This window comes from Bos grunniens, chromosome 13, assembly GCF_055505025.1.
Source record: "Bos grunniens cultivar Pamir isolate PY7600 chromosome 13, Bosgru_T2T1.0, whole genome shotgun sequence".
Taxonomy (NCBI): domain Eukaryota; kingdom Metazoa; phylum Chordata; class Mammalia; order Artiodactyla; family Bovidae; genus Bos; species Bos grunniens.
The window spans coordinates 21,356,430-21,381,433 of NC_141177.1; the positions used below are offsets into that span (position 1 = coordinate 21,356,430).

The 25,004-nt window shown below is 48.5% G+C and overlaps 1 protein-coding gene across 12 annotated transcripts in view; it reads right to left on the reverse strand.

The window, feature by feature from the left end:
- Nucleotides 1-5,598: 5,598 nt before the first annotated feature.
- Nucleotides 5,599-25,004, reverse strand: part of DNMT3B (DNA methyltransferase 3 beta) — a 34,869-nt gene continuing 15,463 nt past the window's right edge. For 3 of the 12 annotated variants that reach the window (XM_086332386.1, XM_086332385.1, XM_086332384.1), the window contains exons 5-23: nt 24,233-24,358; nt 23,372-23,581; nt 22,224-22,382; nt 20,407-20,514; nt 19,469-19,613; nt 18,865-18,924; nt 17,725-17,850; nt 17,549-17,593; nt 16,346-16,425; nt 15,938-16,050; nt 15,367-15,550; nt 14,842-14,926; nt 13,798-13,943; nt 13,382-13,472; nt 12,916-13,064; nt 11,814-11,899; nt 9,304-9,373; nt 8,495-8,613; nt 5,599-7,169 (exon numbers count right to left, since the gene is read on the reverse strand). In XM_086332386.1, the coding sequence (XP_086188512.1) occupies nt 7,028-7,169; nt 8,495-8,613; nt 9,304-9,373; nt 11,814-11,899; nt 12,916-13,064; nt 13,382-13,472; nt 13,798-13,943; nt 14,842-14,926; nt 15,367-15,550; nt 15,938-16,050; nt 16,346-16,425; nt 17,549-17,593; nt 17,725-17,850; nt 18,865-18,924; nt 19,469-19,613; nt 20,407-20,514; nt 22,224-22,382; nt 23,372-23,581; nt 24,233-24,358 (2,244 nt within the window). In that variant the 3' untranslated portion in view covers nt 5,599-7,027. The remainder of the gene's footprint in view (nt 7,170-8,494; nt 8,614-9,303; nt 9,374-11,813; nt 11,900-12,915; nt 13,065-13,381; nt 13,473-13,797; nt 13,944-14,841; nt 14,927-15,366; nt 15,551-15,937; nt 16,051-16,345; nt 16,426-17,548; nt 17,594-17,724; nt 17,851-18,864; nt 18,925-19,468; nt 19,614-20,406; nt 20,515-22,223; nt 22,383-23,371; nt 23,582-24,232; nt 24,359-25,004) is intronic. The other 9 variants (XM_086332387.1, XM_086332389.1, XM_086332388.1 and 6 more) reach the window with 4 other exon arrangements.

A 25,004-nucleotide genomic window follows, 5' to 3' on the forward strand; every position in this document is an offset into this window, starting at 1 on the left:
GCCCGCGCGATGACCTCACACGCACCCCCCCCTTACGCGCCGACGTAAAGGCTCGTCATCGCCCGCCGGCTCCTTTTATAGAGAGGGACGAAGCGGCGCGCTGGGGGCGGAGCCCGAAGCTTGATCGACGGCTGGAGTGCCCTAGGGGCGGGGCGCCGGCTGCCGGGGCAATGCAACTGCGCGAGGTCTGCCGCAACCAATGAGATCCCACCTCGGGCAGATGTGACCCCGCCTAGAAGGCGGGATCCAGTTACAAATTCTCCACCCCAGTAGCCAAAAAATTGGTTTTACAATGAATTTCTATAAAAAAATGGATTATTAGATAAAAAAATAAATCGATAGGCGCTTTGAGGAAGGACTTAAAAGTCACAGTAGAGACATATTCTGCGACTTTTTTTTCTAGAATGACCCTGTAAATCTCATCATCCGTTTTTTTCTTAGCATAGTAATCTCGTTTAATTGTTTATGCCTTTATTGTCTGCTTTTCCATAAATTCCACGGAAGCAAGAATCTTCTCAATCCTGTTCCCACGGTGTCCAAGAGCCTGATAATCAATGGCACCCCACTTCAGTACTGTTGCCTGGAATCCCACTCCAGTACTCTTGCCTGGGAAATCCCATGGACGGAGGATCCTGGTAGGCTACAGTCCATGGGGTCGCTAAGAGTCGTACCCGACTGAGCGACTTCACTTGCACTTTTCAGTTTCATGCATTGGAGAAGGAAATGGCAACCCACTCCAGTGTTCTTGCCTGGAGAATCCCGGAGACGGGGAAGTCTGATGGGCTGCCGTCTATGGGGTCGCACAGAGTCGGACACGACTGATGCGACTTAGCAGCAGCAGCAGAGACTTGTTCAAAGAATGAGTTACACCCACTTTATGGAAGAGAAAACTGAGGGTCAGAGAGATCAGTTGCCCTGCATCACAAAGATTGATCCAAGTTTTGAGCTGGTTTTCTTGTCAAAATATCATTGATTCATGTGTTCAGCAAATATTTCTTTTCCCTGATTAATCAAACCCTAGGGATTCGGCAGTGACCAAGAAACAGACATACCCTCTGAGCTCTTAAAGTTTCCAATCTGTCAGGGAAGGCAAAGCACATAACTAATTACACATCACTGTTTAATTACAAGGGCTTCCCTGCTGACTCAGCGGTAAAGAACCAGCCTGCAATGCAGGAGACATAAGAGACACTGGTTTGATCCCTAGGTTGGGAAGATCCCCTGGAGGAGGAAATGGTAATCTACCCCTGTATTCTTGCCTGGAAAATGCGATGGACAAGAGGAGCCTGGCAGACTACGGTCCCGAGGGTCGCAAAGAGTCAGACACCACTAAGCACAATGAGCATGTTTAATTACAAACCAGACTTCGTTAGACAGGAATGGGCTGTGGCAGGAAAGATAGCACCTGCATTGCAAGGAGAAGGGGCCTAGAGGCCTCTTCTGGGCTGGGTCTCATCCAAGTAGTTGCTGACGCAGGGGGAGATGTTCAGGGAAGAATGGGTTAGGGAGCTGGGACAGGAGCTCTTTATCAACTGGTCTGGAGGCATTTCAATATTTTAACCACCAGTACTGCTGGGTTGTCTTGCTGGTAAGTACCGCTCCAAGAGTATACAGCAGGAGAAAACCTGACCTCACCTAAACAGTGTGGGAAGGCTTCCTAGAGATGATACTTGCCCTAAAATATAGGATGTTAACCTAGCGAGAGGGTAGAAAGACAAACAAAAGGATGCAGCAAAGAACCCTGTAACAAATGATTATAGTAATAGTAGTAATAGCAGCACTATATGGATAATTGAATAGTCATAGTGATTTGGGCATTTGTGTTAATTACCCCCAACTTATACACAAGGATGTTAAGTCTCCAACGCTTTCAGTAAATTTTGTAAGTAGCAAAGCCACCAGGTCTAGGTTCAAATCCTGACTCTGCTAGGGGTTAGAATCAAATGAGATGTATGTAATGTTCTTAGACCACTCCCAGCACATAGTATGTGCTCAATCAATGTTAATGGTTTCAAAGTCCCTTTCAGTTGATGTCAATATTCAACTTCTGTCAACTGATATGCTGTCAGCAGTACCTGAAAGCCATTTGGGGTCGGGGAGGAATGGGTGTGGGAAATGAAAGTCAAGTCAAGAAGGGCCTCAGGTGTCGGACTACCATTCGAACCTGGTTCTGGAGACACAGGACATCATAGGTCTCTGAGCTAGAGCCTGAGAAATAAAACTCATCTGCCCTCCCAGGCAACAGTGCCCCAAAGAGATGAGAAAGGGCCATGTGACCTACTTAGGCTCCACCCTCCTCTCTGAGAAGGGGGTTAAGCCAAGGTTGTCTGAGTCACATTAAGCTCTAACTGTGAAAGACCAGAGGGTAAAAAGAAAAAAGAATTTCCATCCAGTAGGACAAAGTTGGGAGATTTTACTATGTGCTTTTAAGTGACTTTTAATATATGCAATAATCTCTAAACTGTAAGTCTCCTCCTCAAAAACAAATAAAAAACTATGACTTCAAACCTGAGTTTTCCAAATGTATGACAAGCTTATTGAACTAAAAACTGGTGTTAGGAGGGCTCATCTGCCTTAAGCACCTCACAAGCTCATGAAAGAGATGGGTACAAAAATAAGAAATAATACAGAGTACTTTGTGCTGAGATATTCTCCTATCAGTCCACAGGGAAGGACAGATTAGAGAATGTCTCTTAGTGCTGCCTAGAATGGGGGCAAAGAAGTCTTCCTGGAAGAGGTGAGAACTGAAGGACCAGGCAAAAGGGAGAAGGCTGTTCTGGGGAGAGAACAACATGCACAAAGACTCAGTTAAGCAGCCACCAAATCCAGTAATAAAGTTAAACAGAAGAAGGGATAGAAGGCAGAAAGGAGAGAAGGAAGGTAAGTTGAAAAAAAGTAAGAGAAGGAAGCAAAAAGGTCAATTTTATCATAGGCTGCAAAGGGCAGCAGGTAACTTCAGAATCCAGACACACACACATACACAGATGCAGGGGAGACCAATGGATTCACAAAACAGATTTCAATTCACAACTTCTTTGCACTGGCTGTGTGGCCTTGGATACCCACATCTGAGTCTCAGTTCTTTTACCTGGGATCACTGTAACCACTGCCTCACTTCAGGGTTGCTGGGAGGACTCTAAACAGTAAACAATAAAGCAGCTGTTGTGTACTCAGCACTCACTACCCACAAGCACTCTGCATGAGTGATCCACACATCAGCCTTATGAAGTTATTATCCTTGCCTTACAGCTGCATAAATGGAGGCTCAGAGTGGCTACGGAGCACATTCAAGGTCACAAGCTAGGAGATAAAGCAAGGAGAGGCATACCGTCTGGGTGCAGGAAGGAATTAAGGACCAGCCAAGCACAAGCCTGGAACAGAAAATCACTCAAGAGCCAATTGACTGAGGTAGGCTGGGGGATCCCCTCTGTCCAGTGCTGATCCCCCACCAAATAACCATGGAACTGTTCAGAGGTCAGTCAAGCACCACCAGGGAAAATCCCTTTCACAGATCTCTGGGGTGCCAGACTCCAAAGCCACCCACACTTACTCTCCCTAACAAGGAGCACGGGGACCCCAACATGTTGTGGATGGGGTGATGGACACAATTTCAGCACCAAATACTGCTGTTGCTCAGCTCTTTTGCAACACTTAGATGAAAATTACCTGTCCTTTTTTAAGATTTTATTAACACATTAATATTGGATGTTACCATCACTATAAGGGTTTTGTTATCACAATGCCATTCAGTACATGTGAGGGCTCACTGTGTGCCAGGCACCAGGCAAAACAAGTTACCCAGGTTAGAGCCTTAAACATTTACAGCAGCCCTAGGAAGCAGGTAGGATTTATGATCCTCACTTTTGAAAAGTTCCAAGGTGATACATGTGAGCCCCCAGATACAGCCCCAGGCAGCCAGAAGATAGTTTCAGAAAAGGTCTGCTTGAGGTACAAACCCCAACTACTTTGCCAAGATCAGAATGTCCATCACATTCTCCACCTGGCCCCCATCTTGAGAAAACAGAGAACTGCCCCCACAGACCCTCCAAGGTCTCCCCTTAAGGCTGCTCCCAAGCAGGCCACAAGACCCAAGGGCCCCTCACCTGGATGGCTAGTCCATCTCCTCTCCTGGGGTTTCGAGGCCGAGGCTGTTTATTTCGCTTCATCCTGTCCTGGCACTTGGTGCAGCACTGTATACGAGATGGCTTAATAAGGCAGCCAAGGCCCCTGGGGCCTGAACACCTGAGCAGAGCACCAGCAGGATTGGCTTGCTAATTGCCAATGTCTCACCATGGTGACTTGCACCTGGGCTGTTCTATTCTAGCCTGCTGCTGCTGCTGCTAAGTCGCTTCAGTCGTGTCAGACTCTGTGCGACCCCATAGATGGAAGCCCACCAGGCTCCCCCGTCCCTGGGATTCTCCAGGCAAGAACACTGGAATGGGTTGCCATTTCCTTCTCCAATGCATGAAAGTGAAAAGTGAAAGTGAAGTCGCTCAGTCGTGTCCAACTCCTAGTGACCCCAGGGACTGCAGCCTAAGAGGCTCCTCTGTCCATGGGATTCTCTGGGCAAGAGTACTGGAGTGGATTGCCATTGCCTTCTCCCTAAAGGAACCAGATGACCAATCTTAACCTCTGGAAAGCTACTAGATTCTTCATCAGCACCGTTTCACTGACCAAAGGCTAGAGGTAGTGACACAGAATTATGACATGATGGACTCTGGGCTTTGGGCCACATGGCTGGGTGGACCCAGGTGAATTACTGAAGGGAGTTGCAACATTAAACTTACCAAGGGCTAGAAACACAGTCCACCCAAAGAACTGGGGGGCCACAGGCAGCTGTCAAAAATTGATCCTGGGTCTTTCCCAAGGAGTCTCCCCTCACTGGAGCCAAGTCCCCTCACTGACCATGGCTCAGTTATGACATGACAACTTAGGAGTGGTGGAACAAAGTGCAGGAGAAGCCTACAAAGGGACAAGGAACTGGACGGTCAGCCATGGGATTTTTGACTCATCTCAACCAGCTATGCAATAGCTTTGAGAAATGACCTGGACATGACTGATCCAGACATCAAGGCTTTCAATGAACTTGTTATTTGGGGAAACAAGGTTTAGAAATCCATTCACTATCACAGATTGGTCGTTGGAAGAGCATCAAGGAATTCTCAGGCTCCACTTTAGAGTTAATGTATCAAAAACTCTAGCAGTAGGGCTTGTTCTCCACTGAACAAGCCTTACAGGGGATGCTGATACATTGGAGTTTGGGGAACATGGTACTAGACTTGGGGGTCACCTGTGGTACTTAAAAGGGCTTCCCAGGTGGCTCAGAATCCACCTTCAATGCAAAAGACATTCCCCTGGGTTGGGAAGATCCCCTGGAGAAAGAAATGGCAAGCACTTCAGTATTTTCGCCTGGAGGATCCCATGACAGAGAAGCCTGGTGGGCTATCGTCCATAGGGTGGCAAATGAGTCGGACGATACTGAGGCAAACTTCCACACTGGTGGGTTACTGAAGGGGGGTTATTTCAACCATCCACCTTTCCACTTTCCCCCACATACCCCACCCATTTGATCTGCAAAAGAACAAAAGGGACACCAGATTGTTAGAGAAATACTGATTTTAATTCAACATAAGGTAAACTCTAGGCATCTGTCATCTTTCAGCCTAAAAATTAGCAAAACTGTTGAAACAAGGCACAATTTTTCCCCATACTTGTGGCTCCAGTTACAAAAAAAATTATGAAAATGTTTAAACAAAAATAGAAGTCTGAGATTAAAAAAAAAAGTATATAAAAAAACCTCCCACGAAACCTGTCAACATTGTTCTTTATTCTACAAAATAGCACCAGTAAGAGTAAAAGGTGTTAAAAACCATTACGACAGCATTTCTGAAATGCAGCTTGTCTGACCTCCCACTCCCCCTAAAAAAAAAAAGATTTATTGATTCATCATGGAATAAAAAAGGACTTTAAAATCTCAGGAGGGAGGGAGGGTTGAGCTTTTATTGCAGTTTTCCCCCTGCAGTCTCTTAGAGAAGGGGAAAGTGCGAGGACTGTGCTTCTGCCCCTGGCTGAGAAGATGGGGTGTTACACTGGGGACCTGTGCCTGCAGAGTAGCCTGGAGGGGTGTGGGGTAGGGTGGGGGAGGGTCTCATGTAAGCTTCCTCCTCCTCTCCTCTCACATGGGTATAAAGGGGGAAGACAGTGAGAAACCATACCTGTCTATACCAATATATGGCAGCTTATAACCCAGCCCACCCCTTCCTGAGTTTCCAGAGGGTTCTATTGCAGTCACTGGGAGGGATTTAGCTAAGGGTAGCCCTGCCCTCAGATTTATGGGAAAAACATAGCCCTGAATGTGATGATGATGTCATCCCTGCTGAAATCATCATCCTTGTGGAAAATACTCTAAATGGGCCAGAGATCCCAGCCCTTTACACTGAGGTGGGGGCGGGGTGGGGCGGGTGGGGACGACGACGTGCCAGGGAAGAACTCAAGACAGACATGGACATCATGTCCTCTTATCTAGCACTAGAAAAAAACCATACTGGGCCCTTCAAAGGTCCCTTAGCTACCTGTCTACCGCTGCACACTCCTGGAAACAAGGAGCCGCAGACATTTTAAAAAATTAAAGTCTTGCAATAACTGTCTTGGGTGATTTTTCAGCATTAACCTGAGTCTTGGAGAGCTGTCGGCACTGTGGTTTTGGTATCTTAGCCATCGTTTCTCTGAGCTGTAAACCCAGAAAGGAGGGGGGAAAAAAAAGCCATCTTACTACCTATTTCAAGTTTTAAAGTTTTAAAGTTTCAGGAGAAGATAAAACGAGCACCGTGTTTGGCCGCTCCGAGCGGCCGGGTCTGTGTTGTGCACAAGGAGGTGGCACCTCGGGGTCCCCAGGGAGGGGACAGGCAGCTCTGCTCCCAACGAGGTGCTCGGCGAGACCCCGCAAGCACAGCTGGGCTGGCAAGGGCAGAGCCGGGCTGCACCTCCTGGGTTGTGGCTCTGCCCACACGCCCTGGTGCCTAGGGGACTATTCACAGGCAAAGTAGTCCTTCAGGGGGGCGAAGAGGTGTCGGATGACAGGCACGCTCCAGGACCTCCCAAGCAGCTTCTGACGGGCCACACGGCCCATGTTGGAGACGTCTGTGTAGTGTACAGGGAAGCCGAAGATCCTGGGTCGGGGAGGGTACCAGAGTGAAAAGACAAGGAGTCAGATGCGCTCCCACCAGCATGCTTAGCGCCTCTGGGAGACTCCTGGCCGAGGCAGCCCATGTAGCTCTGCTCTTCCTGCCCTTTGACCCGTCCCTTCCGCCAGGCTTTCCCGTGAGCCCCCTCTTGACCCCCAGAGGTCAAGTCCACCAGTTCTTCGGCTCACAGATGCCTGTCATGAGGGCACAGTCCCTCTTTTGAGGGTACTTGTCTTGTGCACGGCCCCACGCTTGCACTGTACTGCTGCCACATGATGCTCGCTGGACTTTTCTTGCATGAATGACTGAATGAATGCCAAGATGGCCAGCCAGTCAGCAGACAAGTACCTATCTTCACATCACAAAAGGCTAGAAAGTTAAGCCATTGCCATACTAAGGAATAGGGACACTCACAAAGCAGATCTTTTGTCTAATCATCAGATGCTCAGGTAATTGACCATGAGTAAACTGAAGCATCCTGCATTTTCTTTCCCTCTTCAAAGCAAATTGCTGGATCAAGGCCCAAGCTGGACTTAAATGGCAGATGGCAACGAAATATACCAACAGCCTCCTGAGTGGCATTCTACCACAGGAGAAGAGGTACAGGTCTGGAAAGAGGCTACAGATACACTGGCCCTCACTCTTTCCCAGGTTTACAGTCCATACTACGAATTAAACCAAGAAATACATCCAGCTTTAGAACTAAACTATCTGGAGTGGAAAATACTCTATCAAAATAACCCTAAGACACTGCCAAAAATGTAAAGAGGAATGTTCACAACCCTTACTACAGTCTCATCACAATAACAAAATAAAACAAGAAAAAAAAAAAAGTTAAATGCAGAACAGGAGAAATTAAATCAAAGAGTTGGTTCTTCAAAATAGATAAAATCCAGACTTAGCCAAATAAATGGATAAGGGGCAGGACAGACTTTGGCTAAGGAGTTTTGGAACAAGCAACTCAGCAGGAGGAATCCTGAGAAAGAAGGAACGGCTTGCCGGTAGAGTTTCCTTTAGCTGGATCCTCACACATCCTAGGGTCCCAGCATGTCAGGGCAGGCAAATGCCAGGGAAACACAGCCAGGTGAGACAGATGTGCTGTCTCATGGCCTCAGGTTTCAGATTCCTCACCACCGGCCCTTTTGCCATTTCTGCTAGGAAATAAGCACCAACTGGAAAGGTTACTCCCAGCCCTGCTAACGTAGAAGGTCAGTGAGACTATGTGGAACATGCTGCTGGCCTTAACCATGGTTTCTACCCCCTTTCTCTCTGTCTGCTTGATTCCCCTTTCCACGAACAGCCTTGCTCACCTTTCTAGCTCAGTGCACCACAAAACATCTTCTTTGCCATTCATGACAACAGGGAAAAGTTGGTTTTTCCCCTGTCTGATCGAGTTCGACTTGGTGGTTATTGTCTGTACTTTCTTTAACTGGAGAACAAAATGACATCATGGAGTGAGCACAGAATGAACGGTTCTGGGTCAAGGCTCAGAAGCACCTAAGGAAGGTGGAGGAGGAGGGAGGGCAGGTGTGGGAGAGAGGGTGGCAGGGCCAGGCTCAGATAGGGAACGAGAAAAGGAGAGACGGAAGGACACACTCTGTGCTTCCCACAAAAGCCAAGAAGTTAATGAGCAGGAAGGACCAGCCTCAGAGAGAACAAGAGATAAACAAAAGTGTCCATGAATGAGATCAGATGGGCATCAAGGAAACAGTTATTGCTGAAGCAAGATTAAGCAAAAGGAAAAGTTCCCCCAGATTATAGAGGATGGTCAAGCAGGGATTGAATGGAACTTAGCTTAATGGAAGCTTTGAAAATTAAGTTTCTGGAGATATTAATAAATTATTTATGACTTAATAGCAGATTTTTTTTTTTTTCTTGCAAAAGTGTACTCATTTCTCACTTGGGAGTCTCCATGGAGTGTGCATTCACAATGGGAAAGTCTAGTTGCCCTCTCTCACTTTCTTTATCAAGAACCCCTCCTCCTCTGTATTTGAAGATGGGATAGAACAACTGTGTGGGGAAGGAAGCCCAGCACCAGGGAGTCGTGTGGGGTGAGGACACCAAGGTTCAGTCCCATTGGAAGGTCACCAAGTGGTGGGCCAGGCAGCGCGCCGCTTACCTTTGCTGTCCTATTGAACTCCAGGCAGTCCTGCAGCTCGAGCTTATCATTCTTGGATGCTATCACAGGCCTGGGAACATCCAAAACCCATTACTTCCTACTGCCCGGAAAAGGGCCTTGGCTCGGTGCCTCCCAGGCTGGGAGTGAGAGCCCAAGCTGCAAAATGTGCTCTAGCCATGAACTTGCTACAGAAATATGATAAAAAGGGCCCAGGCGTGAGCATAAGCCTGGGGGTCAAGTCAGGGACAGGCTAGCTGCTTGGGGCAGGAAGCCCCAGGTGCAGCAGTGAATGGTCCCCCTACCCAAATGCTAACAGTAGTCAAAGCTCCTTCACTGAGGAGAGCAGGATGGTGAAGCACATGATTAGAGTGGTCAGGAGACACTTCAGTCTTAGCCCCACTGCTCACTGGCTGAATGAGTGACCCTGAGCAAATTCTGCCATCTCTGAGCCTCAGGAGCCTGGATTAAGTCTTTGTGGGTCTACTCAATACAAGTAGTACATCAAATCCATGATTTGGTGGCTTACTGCTGGAACGCAGCCTCAGGAGGCTCTAACAGTGGGGTCCAGTTAAGGACAGTAGTTAAGTGGTTCACATTAAGGGCTACAATTCCCCTTGTAACTTTCACCATTGAAACCTGCAAATGCAGAGAGAGGCAAACAGATGCTTGACAAAGAGGATGGATAGAACTTTAGATACTGAAGTGGTTAAGCAGGTCCAAAGCAGAAAACTAGGAAGAGGTCTGAATGTACAGGGTTGATGACCACCACAGCATCCCTGGGTAAGGAACTCAGAGGCCAAAATGAAATCAGATGTCAGATTGGACACGGTGCCCACAAGAGGAGCCACTGAACACAAAATACCACACTGACCTCACCCTCTCTCCATTCCCAACTCTTTCATGGACTAAGGGTTCACAGCCCTGCCCTACATTCTGTTGATTCTAGGACTGAAATCTTAAAAACCAAGGTGTTTAGTCTAAGGGCTAGATTTGGTCTGTGACCTATGGTTGATGTTGAGTCACTGATCCTAAGATCCCGACTGTAGCAGCTCACTTCTCATCCCAACTCAGACAAAGTTCTGCAAATCCCAGTATCTAGAATCTGATCCCTCTTTGCAATTCCACAGGACACCTTCCTGGAGCCACCACGCTCATTGTTTTCAGTGCATGTGGATGCTACCTCTTGGTACCAACACAAGCACAGAGTTGTCCTCCTCTGAACCACATCTGAGCTGCCTCCCCACTTCTGTTCTCATCTCATCATGTCTATTCTTCCACTAAAAATCCCAGAGAACCAGAAACACATCTCATGCACGAAAAACTCACCTGAACTCCCTGAGCCAGAGTACATTTAACTGTTGCCATGGCCACAGGCCTCATGTAATTTGGCCTATTTCGCGCTCCTCTCCCTGACTCCTAAAATACTGTTTTTGGAGCTGCTCTGTGAACACCCTGTGACTATGACCCCTGACCTTTTCCCTCTGAACTTCATGCCTCTGCTCCTTCTCTTCTGGTCCTGCTGGAATAAGGAGCCTCCCCATCAACTTTTCCAGTGCCCTCTCCAGCCCTGACCCTGAATTTCTGTCTTTCCTGTGCCTACCCCACTGGCAGGGTCAGCTCTGCTAGAGCCAAGACTGGCATTGTCACAGCACAGCTGGCAGCAGGGAGTGCAGCGTCCGGCAGGGCGAGAGCGAAGAAGCAGGTCCAGATGTGGACACTGCTCCATCTGACAGGCAGATCAGCCAAACGAAAATGTCAGATACCCAATAAAAATTCCAAACTATTCCAGTACCTTCTCACCTCTGTCCACACTTTGCTAAATGCCTGAAAGTTATAATTCCAACACTTCCTTTTAAAGAATCTTTTTTTGAAGCTAACTTATTTGCAAGTCCTATTATCATCACATTTGGTATCTTAATTAGCAGGTTGTTCTCCCTGAAGCCACATGAAAGAGGTAATTAATCATCAGTAATACCACTTGTTTTCTTGGCTTTCACCATGACAGGACTAATGAAAAGTTGGGTAAAGAACTCAGTTAAGAAAATCCAAAGACAGGCTTTGGGCTACTGACGGTTATCTCAGCTCTGCCACCTGATTGGTCACCTCAGGCCTGGTCCAGGGATCACCACTTCATCCTGGAGGTAAGGAGACTGGGAAAAGTTCATTTCCCAATGGACCACAACAGGGAGGTGGAGAAGCGTCAATGTCCCTGGCTGTGACAAAGCCTGCTCCAGCACATAGTACCAGGTTTAAGCACCAGGTCCGTGGGCAGAGCAGGAGTAAAGTATATTGTGGAATCCTGGCCTGAGTCTCAGGCAGTTGCTATACAGCCTAACAAGCTTCAACCATAACACTAAGGGTTGGTCTGAAGCAGAAGGTGAGGCCTTTCTCAGCAGAGCAGCTCTTTATACAAGGTTCCAATGTGCCCCTCTCCTAAGAGTTGGTGGTTACGGCTCACACCATTATATTTAACTCGGCTGTTACCGGTCCCACCAGGAGCCCCTTGTTACCTGTTCATCCCGGGCAGGTTGCCCCAGAAGTATCGGGCTCTGTGAGCAGCAGACACTTTGATGGCATCAATCATCACTGGGTTACACTGTGGGGAGAGAACAGGGCAGCTGCTGGGAGCTCAGGGCAGAATGCAGGTGGCACTGGGGACATGGCTGTCCCTGACTGTGCGGGAGGTATGACTCCTGCCAGGCGAGGGACTGACCAATTCCCCGCAAGAATCTGTCTGAAGGACCAAGCCTGTGTCTCTCTGTTAATGGTGGGGAAAGAGACCAGATCAGACTTGCTGCTTAAGAGGCGGTATTCCCTGGGCATGTCAAATCATTACAGAAGCCCTGGGTACGGGTGGTAAAGGAAGCTCAAAACTGAAACCCAGCAAAATGGATGAGGTCCTGGTTATGCAAATGCAGTGCTGGCAAAATCTGACTTCTGTCACTGATCAGCCAACGTTCACAAGGCATGAGGAATGGACCAACCAGTTCCAGAACCTCCCTAGTAGAACAGAGGCTTTAAAGTCGGGGGGAAGTAAGTCTATGTGTGTGTGTGTATCTGTGCTCAGTCATGTCCTACTCTTTGTGGCCCCATGGACTGTAGCTTGCCAGGCTCCTCTGTGCGTGGAATTTTCCAGGCAAGAATACTGGAGTGGGTTGCCATTTCCTCAAGATCTTCCTGACCCAGGGATCAAAACCTGCATTGGCAGGCAGATTCTTTACCACTAGCACAACTTGGGAAGCTTATATACATACATACATACATGTAAATACATAGTATTTACTACCATGCTTGATGCATACTAAGCAGTAGGTAATGATCTTTCTTATGGTCCCTAAAGCAGAAGTTCTGAGCATAAGGGTGAGAAAAATTCAAGTAAAAAGTGTCTGGTCCGCTCTCATGGTGCCTCCAAAAGTATGCTAGTTTCATCATCTCAACTTCAGTGGGTTTAGAGTGAGGTGAGAGATCAAACATTTCCCACATACTCTCACAACTAGCCATGCCCTCCACGGGAAAACCATCAATTCCAACTCTGGAAATAACCCTCACCCCAGTGCCAGCAAGCCTTCCCATTTGTGTTACCCTGAGAATCAAGACTCCAGACGTCCTCACCTCCAAAAACCGAGAGATGTCCCGCTTGTCGCCAACCTTCATGGCCACCACATTCTCAAACATCCAGAAGAAAGGCCGGTCTTCACCCTCCTTGGGGCGAGTGTAATTCAGCAGGTGGTAGAACTCAAAGAAGAGCCGGCCTGTGCCCTCTGAGCCCACGAAAGACAATGGCAAAGCCAGGTTCAAACCCTTCAGCCCACTCTTCCATATTGAGACCAACATATTCCCAAGGACTAGCTATGCTGATGACTTACTGTCCCCTCTCCCTGCCACCATCTAGAAAGCCAGGCATCAGCCATGCGAGATTCATTTTTATCTCTGGAAAATGAGGAGTCACAATGAGGGATGAACAGAGCCAGCAAGTACAGTTGGCCAGAAGATAACAGCTCCTTCTCAGGGCACTCTTCCTGGCCAGCAGTCAGGGGACATAGGGTCTCTTGGGGTCTATGTGAGAAGGGATGCTCACCATACAGGCCTTTTCTGGCAGGGTTCACATTGGAGAGATCATTGCATGGGCTTCCACCAATCACCAAGTCAAATGGGCCCCATTCTTCAATCTGCAGGAGAAAAACAGTCAGGGCTGGGGCTGGGGATGGAGAGATGAACAGCCTGGATTCCAGGTAACTAGCTAGAAGAAAACCCACTTCCAAGTCTTGCTTGGTCATTTAAATTTCCCAGCTTCACTTTTGACCCAAGAAATCCAAAAGCTCAAGCTTCTCTGAGATTGCTTTACATATGAAGGATTTTCAAGTTGTGAGCTTAACACTACAGATGGATGTAACCAAAGCTGTTCTTCTGCCACAACCCTGGGCAGGTAGGTGACCAGTTGGTTGTAAGGATGTATGGGGTTCAGGGAGAAGAAGAAGTGGGTGTTGCCCTCACGTTTTTCTTTGTGATATTCCTGACGTCATTCACGTATTTGATGTTGCCCTCGTGCTTAACGGTGCCAACGGCAATGGACTCTTCACACACTTCGGAGGCCACGTATTTCTCCACTTTGATGCCCAGTTCTTTGAGGACCAAGTACCCTATGGGAGGTGGGGGTGGTTGTCAAGGGGAAGAGAAAATCTATCAGGATTGTCCTGCCCAGGGCCCATCCTTCCAGTGATTGTCTAGAAGCCATCTCTAGACAATCTTTAGAACTCAGACCAGAGACATAAAGATCATGGCAGTCCTCAAGGGAAGCCATGCTGTCAGCAATGAAACTGGGCTCCCCAGACTCTCTGCTGTGTCCACTGGCCGTTATGTATCAAAACTGACTAGTGCATAGCCAATGCTGAGCACCATCCGCTCCAGGACAATCAAATACATTTCTGGCAAGCTACAGTGAGAATAAGCCATTGTACAAACACAAATAGTTTTTTAGAACCTACTTTCCCCAAAGGGAGGGGAAAACAAGCCACTGGTGATGACCTGGAGTCTTTTAAAGCTATCAGTATTTTAGGCAGGTGGACACTGGTGAACAAAAGTAAATATTAATACAAGTGATGCTAAATACACAGCAACTGATTCTCACTGCTTCCTACTCTGGTAAAAGGGAAATATTCCTAACAATATATTATAGGGCACTTCTGAGGAATGAATCAGGCAAAGCCCCCAGAGGCAACACATGTTGGCTATGCTAATTCTATACATGGGAAACCTGGGGGAAATGGGAAGGAACTGTGATGAGTTCAGAATTAATCTCCAATATATCTATGATATGAAACAGCAAATAATTTCCCAAGATTCCTACACATAAAAAATAAAATCCATGCCTTTAAAGGAGGAGGACCAGTTATGTGAAATGATGGATTCAAGGAGAGAAACAAGGAACCAATGGATTTCTCAGAACAGGTGAGCAATGGGTAACCCCAGGGGTCTTTCCTAACATTGAAATCAGATACCTGAAGCAGGTAAGCATCCCTAGGTGAGCTCTAAACTCACCTGTTGCAATTCCATCAAACAGTGACAAGACTCGAATAGGCCGCCTTCGGTTTGCAGGAATCGCAGGGTATAACTTGGGGGCTTCCTGCCAGGTTAATAAAAATAGAGATCATAGAGGTGGAGGTGCGGAGGTGGGGCTGGCCTTCCTGAGGGGCAACAAGCCATGTGTTTTAACCTTTCTGAGCTGGGATGCCCTGAGCATGACCCTTCTACCCTGAGGACATGGAACAACGAGACTTTGACACCACTCCAGACGTGTTCCTCCATAAACAACAGCAAGCAGCCCAGGAAAAGCCACTTTCAGCCAGACCTGAGAGTAAGTCAAAGGCTTCCCTCCCCCCTGCAGTTCTACTAAAACTAAGACTGGGTCAGTTCCATCTTATTTCTTCAGCAGGCCCTTGAAAACCCAAGCCAAGAAGGAGGGGAGGGAAGAACCCCAGAGCCGCCTGGGTCTCCAGCCTGAGACAGATGCTCCTTTGGACAGCGGAGCTTTGTTTGACAGACTGGGGCGGATGCCAGGCTTACATATTCGAGCCCAGGGTCGCTGGTGAAGAAGGCCTGCAGACGCACACTCCAGTCCTTGCGGCGCCGCAGGATGCCGTGGCAACGCTGCGGGAGACACATGTAGCAACTCCAGGGCTCCTGCAGCTTGGCCTCTGCCGCCGTGCCCGCGCCCACCAGCACCTCCAGACACTCCACGCAGAAGCACCTGTGCCAGGCAGCGGGGGAGGAGGGTGCCTGTCATCCGATGGCTCTCCTGTGACCCAACCCTCCCCATGGAGATGGCTCGTGCTGGCTGAAACCTTCTCAGGCCCCTAGCTGCCCCTCCCCAAGGGCGGGAAGGCCTGTGTTTGGGGAACACCGACCTCTTCCTTGGGGACCCATGCCATGCCCAGAATTGGCTGAGCTCTGGGGGTGATGGATCCTCCTCTCTCATGCCCTGAGCTTGTCCATACATCCTAGTGCTACTGTAGGGATGTACAAGCACTTCAAGGACAGGCCCCCGCAGAATAATTCTGGCTCCGGGCCCTGGTTCCCAGTCAGCGAGGCGCCAGTGCCCAGGCCTGGAACCCGTCCGGGGAGCCCTGCGGCTCACCGGCAGCAGCTCGTGTTGCTGCACAGGAGCAGCTCGCGGCCCTCGCAGCACACGGTGCAGTACGACTGGTAGCCGTCGTCGTCGTACATGTAGAAGAGCTCGAGGAAGCGGTCCTGGCAGCCAGAGAGAGACGCCTGTGAAGCCGGAGGCCGGGCACAGCCAGCCAAGTCCATCGGGCTCGTCGGCCCTCAGACACAGCCACACAGCAGGTCGCTGGTGGCCTGGTGCTCTTTACAGGGACCACTGGCCTGGGTCTGCAGGCCAGCACCCTTGGGAGGGAAGGGTAGGGTGATTAGCCCCCCTAGAACCTTTCCTGCTGCCTACACTTGGGAGGCTTTTTTTGAGGAAGTACGGGACGTCACGGAGCAGGCAGGGGGCGGGAAAGTTCAGGGTGGGGATTGGACTTACCCGGCATGTCTGGCAGAGCCCACCCTCAAAGAGAGGATGGAAGGACACGGGGTTTTTCCTACCACAGGACAAACAGCTATCTGTAAGAAAGACAAGGCCGCTGCTAAAGCCTTGGGTCTTACTGCGCTTTACTCCATGCTAGGATTATGCAACGATTTGTCTCTGGAACCATCCTCGATCCCACAAGGAGACGGTTAAATCAACAGCTCCAAGCAGAAGGTCCCACAAGACAGGCAAAGGATTGGCCCAGAAGGAAGAACGCGGGGCTTGGGGCAGGTGGGGGGTGGGGGGACCTAGGTGTGCAGGGGGGCAACAAGTAGCTGCACCAGCAGAGGCATATGCTTGGAGAGTCTGGTATGAAAATCTTTCAAGACTCTACACAGACTGGCACTTCTGAGGAATTTGTGGTCATGCCAACTTGCCCGTCGTCCTAGGATAGGACTTGACTGTGACCAATCCTACACACAGACTATAATCTGTGATTTCAAGAGCCGGGGTCCTTTTCCTATTAGGCTATCCAGCCTCACGTCCCATCAGCGGGTCTTACAGATCTGACCAAGTGGGCCGAATACCAAGGACCCTCACCCCACGCCCATCCAGGAAGCAGACAGATGGCTGAAGGAGTCTTGAGAGCTGGGGAAGATCATGGGTCCATGTCCTGAGGATTGTCAGGGTCTGCTCCAAATGTGGGCTCCCTGGGTCAGCAGCTGTGCCGTTTTCCAACCCTGAAGTGACTAACCACTTCATATTTTGACTAAAGACATGGGCCTGAGGATGCAACAGACAGCCTTCATCACACATCCCGAGATCCATTAGAAGTGTACTGGGTTCCCAGCCAGGGCAAAGGAACCAGAGCTGGTTTGAGAATGACAGTCTTCCACCTCTGAGGCAGTTGCAGTGCTTGTTCAGGGGGCTAAAGAGGCCACAGATCGTAGTTTCAGGTTTGTGACTCTCCTGGCCCAAGTGTCATTTCCTTCCTGTCCCCAAGCATCCTTCGTGCCCACTGACCTTAGGAATCACCCTCAGTGAAAATCAGGTGACTCATTCTAAGTAGCACCTGAGTAAGGTAGGTGTCCACACCTCACCCTGAGGTCAAGGCAGAGTTCGGGGTTAACCTCTGCAGGGCAGGGCAGACCAGCAGCACTGGAGCACTAGCTGGGAGCACTACTGAGGAAGGGAAGCCAGCAAGGGAGAGGGCGTTACCTTCCAGATTGCCTTTGTTGCTGGCAACATCCGAAGCCATTTGTTCTGTTAAGAAAAGACAAGGTGATGAGAAAAGATAAGGTCAGAGAGCCTTGTGCTGGGTGTTCCTCCCTACCTGCCCACAGCCAACTGAGGATGCATGGGTCCCTAGCCTCCCCTCCCCACCCCACAGTCACCTCGACTCTGGTCCTCCTCTCCTCGGTCCTTGCCATTGTTGTAACAATTTGTCTTGAGGCGCTTGGGTGGGGGACAGTAGTCAGAGGTGGCTGAGTCGTCAGCTGTGCGTCTCCGCGTCTTATTCTCTGTGAAAGGTGAGAAGGCAGCCGCGGCTGGGTGGGAGGAGGGTGCTGGGAGCACAGGACCCTGTGTGCTAGGCCTGGGTGCCAGCTGCATCTGGCTGTGACCCGCTGGGTGTCACATGGCCCCTCTTTGGACAACTTGGATGAGGACGACGTTATCTGAAACTCACGTGCCTGACCCATGTACAGGGCCTTAAACAGCTATAGATGCAAAATGCATCCACCAGATCCAGCTCAGTCTACAGATGCCACCAACTCTGCCTGAGATCTCTGATAAGCTGAAAGCCACAGGAAGCTACTGAGAACAGCAATCTCTCACCATTGTGACTGAGGGACTGTGTTTTAATTTAATTCCGATGCACATTTTAAAACTTTTGATAGATCCCATTAACTAGTCCATTGGGAACAAGCTGGACGTTGGTGAAAACACCAATCAACTGTTTGTAATGAACACTTAGTGTCCCAATTGAGATGTTCTAAGACACTTAAAGCAAGATATTGAAAAGAGGACTATCATTTTTTGTACTAAATGCTGGGAACAGATTAAGTGTATGATCAATATTAATTTAAGCTTTTTGATGTGGCTGCCAATAAATACTGAATTATGTTAGGTGGCTACTGTTTTTATTTCTATAAATTCTATTTTTATTCAATCTACACAGAATAATCTATTAAGGGACATGGTTTAATTTGACTCTGTCCCTGGGAGAGAAAATTACACAGCCATTAATAAGGACACTTTAGTGAAAAAATGACATTTTACAGTGCTTATACCATAAATATTGAGAAATGAAGGGAAAGTAGAAATCCAACCAGTGTACAGGAAGAGCTGGAAGGATGTGCACACCCAACCCCAGTCACCTGGAAGGCAGTCGTGAGGGCTGGAGGGAAGGGGAAGGTGAGAGTTCAGGGTGACTTTTCAACAGATTTGATTCTTTTCGGGGTACTTTATGTGCAAACAGATTGAAAGAAAGTGCAGAGAAAAGAGGGCATAGTCAAAAGATGGTGAATGAATACCGTGTTTCCTGGCTTCTAAGTTCCTACTGCCTGTACGACGAACCTTCGATTTATTAACCACTTTTTGCGGGGGAGGGACAAAACAGAACAGAAAACACTGCGTTAAATGGAAGGATGAGAAGACATTCTGGATTTCTGGAGAGAAACAGAAAAGCAGCTGTCTAAACACGGAGGAACTGCAATATTGGTCAACTTGAGGATGAATGGTGCCCCTTTCTAAATGGAGGTGACCTAGATTTTGGTTGTTTTGAGGGATTTTTTTTTAACACTTTCCTAGTTTTCTCCAATATTAAGGGCTTAATTTCTTCCCCTTAAAAAAAATAAATAAATAAGGTGCTAGTGTACATTCCGCCTTGACTGTTTACTGATCTGTTCTGAAACAGATTCAATCTCAATTATCTGTACTTGACCGTTTAGCAGGAAAAGCGGCCAGTGAAACTAGAAATGTTTGGGCTGTTTTTTGGGAAAAAACTAACTAGTCAGCCAGGGAAAACTGACTGCTGGAAAGCCGGGGTGAGGTGAGAGGCAGCAGGCATGGCTGCACCACCCAAGGGTGCTCTCACCAGCAGTGTGGCATGGGTGTGCCACAGGGCATCATTCATACCTGGTTGCTTGTTGTTAGGTTTGAGACCCTCGACCCCAGTGGGCTTAAAGCCTCCATGGGCCCACTCCAACATGGGCTTCAGCTGATCCTCCAGTGAGTCTCCAGGGCTGCTGGGGAACATCTTGCCAGCCCGGATCCTGGCTTTCTGCCGAGACAGAGATAGAATCTGATAAATAGGCAGGATGGGTATTTGCCTGGCTTGCCCCACCCAGGGACTCCCCTTGCTGGGGCCTCATTCCCCTTCGCACTGGGCCCTTTCATAGCCAGACAGCTGTCCTGAGCTATGGTATGTGACAGGGAGGGAGGAGCAGGGACAGGCCACGAAGGAGCGTTCAGTCTCCCCACAGAGGCACCAAATGTGATCTCTTCCCTGTAGAGAACTGGAGTGGTCAGGTCAGATCAGTCAGCATTGTCTCATGGGCTCTGAGAAAGCTCCAAGTTATTAATGAAGGTGTGGCGGTGAAGGCTTAATGTCTAACTAAGCCTAGTGCTTGGTCTCACACATGCTGGACAGATGACACTAATCACTGCAAACCCAACTGAAGGTAGAGGACGGACAGAGCCTGACGGGTCCCGTGGACAAGGGGAGGAAGCAGCTGACCTCAGCAGCTGCATAGTCTTGGCCTTTTGAACCACAAGCTCTGCAAAAGCTTGCTCACTAATGCTAATATCGCTGCTCACTAATGCTGATACTGCCTCCTACTTCCCAGGGGTCCTCCTTCCTCATTCAGAGGGCAATTCAGACAGACATCAGTGGGGCACTGGGAAATTATGGACAGTCTCAAACCCCTTCCTTCCCTTCTCAGCATAGCCTATTAGACCGCTATCTTTTAACCTCCTCCCTCTGGTTGCCCAGGTCCCCTCTGAGTCATTCTTGGCCACACTGTGGATTGAATTGGCTTTCTGTATGTTCCTTCAGCCACCCACTGCCAAGTTACCTCCAGAGCATGGTACATGGCCTTCCTGTAAGAGACCAGCTTATTGAAGGTCGCCAAGTTAAAGTGCTGGCTGAACAATCCCAATGCCACCAACTTATCTGCCGGAATCTAGAAGAGAAAGTTATCATCAACCTCCACCCACAGCCTGTATCTGGGGTACCCTGGGTTTCTAATGAGTTTATCTCTGAGGATCAAGTTCACAGATATTTTAAGAGCAAATGACCTAAATAGTCCCTGGTGTGGCCCCCTTGCAGCTCAGTTTTACAATTTTCCATGGATGCTCCAACTTTCAAAGGGTTTGGTACATGTTCTTACCTCCTTCCTAAGCATAACAAATAGCTATGACTACTATTTACTATTTATTTCAGCCATTTATTAAGTAAGCTAAGGGATGGGATTAGAGAATAGTACATGGCACAGAGTTAAGCTCTTTTTAGTAATTATGATTTGTTGATACATGAATTACACTGGGGCTAATGATGTAAAAGTCTCATTCCCACGTCCCCAGGTCATGCATGAACCATTCAGGCCGCCAATGAGATGAAACCGGGCATTCAGGTTTCAGAGCTCAAGTGACATGTAATGTCTCATTCTCCCCAGTGATGGCACTCGTGATCACCTCTATTTACATTTCTAAGCCTGATCACCCATAGGGGTGTCATCCCCACTGATGAAAAGAAACTGCGGTTCAACAGTTGTGCATGGAAATGCAGGTGCCATCGCAAGGCCAAACTGTTTCAATACAGCCTACAGCCTAAGCACCAGGCCCCATATTGCAATCACACCCTGTAATGCTAAGACAACAGCATCTTACTAGAATCAGATACGGTTATGCTAAGCACATTTTATGTCACTCGCCAAAGAAATTACAAACCCTCCATGTTTCTTTTCATTTCATTTCACACAAGTCATTGCCCACTTTCTTGTAATTAGATGCTTCTGGGGGCGCACAGGCCCCAGATATTTGTCCTTTGGCGCCCCCTGCTGGCCAGGGAGGACCTCTACATGTGAACTCTCCCTATCCCGGAGACTCCAGGTCATACTACTGTCACCCTTTGAGAACATTGTTGCTAATGGGAAAGATCCAATGAGAAAATCAGAGTCTCAACTTACTAGCTGGTTCTTCATTCTCAAACCTGCCTCCATCCCTGCCAACCTGACAACTTGTTCCTCACCTAACCTCTGAACACACTGGATGTTCCTCACCTAACCTCTGGACACACTTTAGCTCTGGATGAGCTAAATACAACATCACAGGAAAAGTATTGTTCCTTGCATTCTAATCAAAACCTGGAGTCTAAGAAGATGTCTTCAAAGGTGGAAGAATCAAATCAACCTGATTCACCCCCAACACAGATTCTCAATAAGAAAGATGAGCTTTAAATGGCTAATATCAAAATCAAGAAATGCTGAAATCTCCAAAGAACTTTCATAACTGTCACCAAGCAACCCTGGATTCATCTCTAAGCCCAGCCAGGGATGTCCTGGCCCCCAGGGCTAAATGATAAGTCAGAGACCCCTCTCTTCTTCTTTCAGGCTTCTCAAATGGAATACTTTGAGAGTATTTTCCCAGGTGGCCACTCTTACCCCTCAGAACCTATACTGGTGACTCTGCCACAGAGAAATAAACTGGAGGCCAAGTCACCATGGATCAGAGCTCTGGGCCGGTATGAGCCCCTGGACACACGGAGTCACTGAGCCACATCCATCGCAGAGAGCAGGCTGTTATGTTAAAGGGCAACTGTAAAAGTAAGGGAAGGAAACCCTGGCTCTGTCCATAAGCCCATTAAGTAAGGCCCATCTCATCCTGGACTCACCTCGGAGAACTTGCCATCACCAAACCACTGGACCCACCGCATGCCAGACATTGCCTGCCGCTTGGAGGTGGCCTTCCAGGACACCACCATGGCAGGCCACCAGGAGAAACCCTTGATCTTTCCCCACACAAGATCTCCTATTCCAAACTCCTTCCCATCCTGCAAGAAGAAAAACCACATGAACAAAATCGCAATGAGACAGACTGGTTGGACGGAGGAAAAACCTTCCCTGTCCCACCAACCCTGATGGCCATTGCCTTAAGAGTCCAGCACAGGGCTTCCTGCAAGTGCAGGCAGAGTTCCTCAGGAAATTCCCTACCCCCGCCAACACACTTCCTGGTTGAAAACTCAGGAGAATTGCTTGAAATAAGGAGCAGAGGATAGGCAGGTTTGGTTGCATGATAAGAACATGAGCTTTTATAGGTTGGATCTACAGTATGTCACCTGTAATATCTGGGAAACATGTTAAGCTGCCAAGTCAAAAAAAAACAAAAACAAAAAACTGAAAACTCATGGGAAGAATCGAGTAAAAATCCTGGATATTCCCACAGGCCATCAAATGGGATAGTACAAGTCGTTAGAATGTAAAAAAAAAAAAATTGGGCCATTTGCACGTAAAAAGCTTGCTGTAAAAGGGAATCATGCAAGCTATTAAAATGCATAAGATTTACTCTGAAGTCATGTACTCGGAAAACAGATTTCTACACGGTATGTGTACATAGAGCAATACATATGTAGCAAAGCCTGAGTGAAGCCAACAAGCTCAACTGGTTGGTGATGAACAAAACCTGATGGGGTAGACACGAAAGTGGGGCAACTTCAGTTCCTCAGTTAAAGAAGCCAATCAAAAACTGCGTGTATATACAGATGATGAATAGAATTATCAAAAACTGCGTGTATATACACACATGATGAATAGAATTATGGATTATCTATATATACATTTCTAAGTACAAAATGTTCAGAAAAACTTAGGAGGGAAACTAATCTGGTGCCTGAGTCAATGTTGAGATAAGGATACAGGAAGGGACACTTGACAAATGGAAAACGCACTTGGAGAATGAATCAATTATTGTGATATAAGTGACCAAAAGTCTTAAGTCACCTCTGGGTAACTTTTCGCTGTATTCAGCCCTTCCCAGCAGTACCTGATACTCAGTGCTGTCTGCATCTCTGCCGTCTGCGTCCAGCTGCGAGGACTCCATGCTCTCCTGCTGGCTGTCCTGGCCCAGGCGGGCGTAGGGCGTGCTGCTGCTCTGCGGCACCACATCCTCGTCTGTGAGGTCGATGGTGAGGTAGGGGCTGGCGGGGGACGGCCATGGCGTGCCTGCAGAGGATCCCGTCCTTCGCCTCAGGGACTGTGAACACAGGACGCATAGCATGGGCCACAGCAGACCGGGGCGGGGGGTGGCGACCAGAGGCAGAGGGGCACCCACTGCTTCTCAGTCAAGCAGAAGTGAAGCAGAGACATAAGGTAATGGAAGAGAGACCAACAGGGATAGTTTTCCAGGAACAAGTGAGTGTCCCTTAAGTGGGGAAAGAAACAACTTCCGGAAGAACAAGGACAGAATTAAGGACCAAGACAGGATAACAAGTGATGCGCAGAGAGGGCTTCCTGGTGCCTAGCCTTGCCGTAGGAGTTGAGAGTTGCTGTAACCCATGGGGTTGGCTCTAGAAGAGTCACTGAAGATACTAAGGAGACAAGACAGTTCTGAAATCAGTGGTTTGAGCTTATTCTGAGGAAGTGTAAGGACCCAGTTCACAGGGAATTCTTGCACTTCCCACCAGGGTTCCGTCTAGGGTTTAGGCCAGGAGAGAAGTCATCAGGCTTAGGAAGAGCTTAGCTAGCTCCCAGGAGAGAAAGGAAAGGCAGGAACCTGAAAGGGAGAGGAGGGTGAAGAAAGGAAGCAGGTTATATAAAGAGCAGCCACTTGGTGTGGTGAGAGGGGCAGAGCTTCCAGTTAAGAGACTGGGCGGGGGGTAGGGATCTGAGCATCCGGGGAACCAACCCTGGTAGTTGAGAACGCCACGGGGGATTCATCCACGTGGTTGCGGCCCTGCCGGCCTCGGGTGGAACGTAGGGAGGGCCTGTGCCTCTCCCGGGTGGAGGTACTGCTGTTATTTCGGGTTCGGACCTGGAAGCAGGAGAGGACAAGCACAAGGCCTTTGGTGAATGGAGGCTGGAGGCTCAGCCCGAGGGCCCAGAGATCAACGCTTGAGAGGCCGCCTCAGGCCAACAGGAGTGAAGGCGGTGGTTGAGTCACTCTGGTCTAACTTCCCACCCCTGAATTCCCTAGTGCGAGCGGAATAAGGGGGCAGTGTGGCTGGCAGGGCTGCCTGACAATCCACAGCAGGTCCTACTTGGCCTGGTACAGCTGAAACTGGCACCTGCAAACTGAACTGACAAAATCCACATTTATTCCCAAAGACTTCTTTCCTGCAAGCATTATTACAATTGTTGCATTCTTCAAGATAGATGAGAACTCCCTTAGGCTTTCTTCTCAAAATGGCATGAACTTGAGTGTTGCAGACCGTGTTCAAATCCTGCACGCAAGAAGTTAATGCTTAACCATGGGTAAACTACTGGCATTTTCTGTCATCTGTGAAAACAGGATGATAGACATCATGTGCTGGATAGGATTATCAGTGGCATATGCCACGGTCACCAAGTGTCAGTCTGCTTCCTAACAGCAGGCTGGGTGACTGTGAGCAATAACTGCCTTCTCATTTCCAGACATTTTAGTCATAGAATCCACCTACAGAAGCAACTTGGTCCCAAAG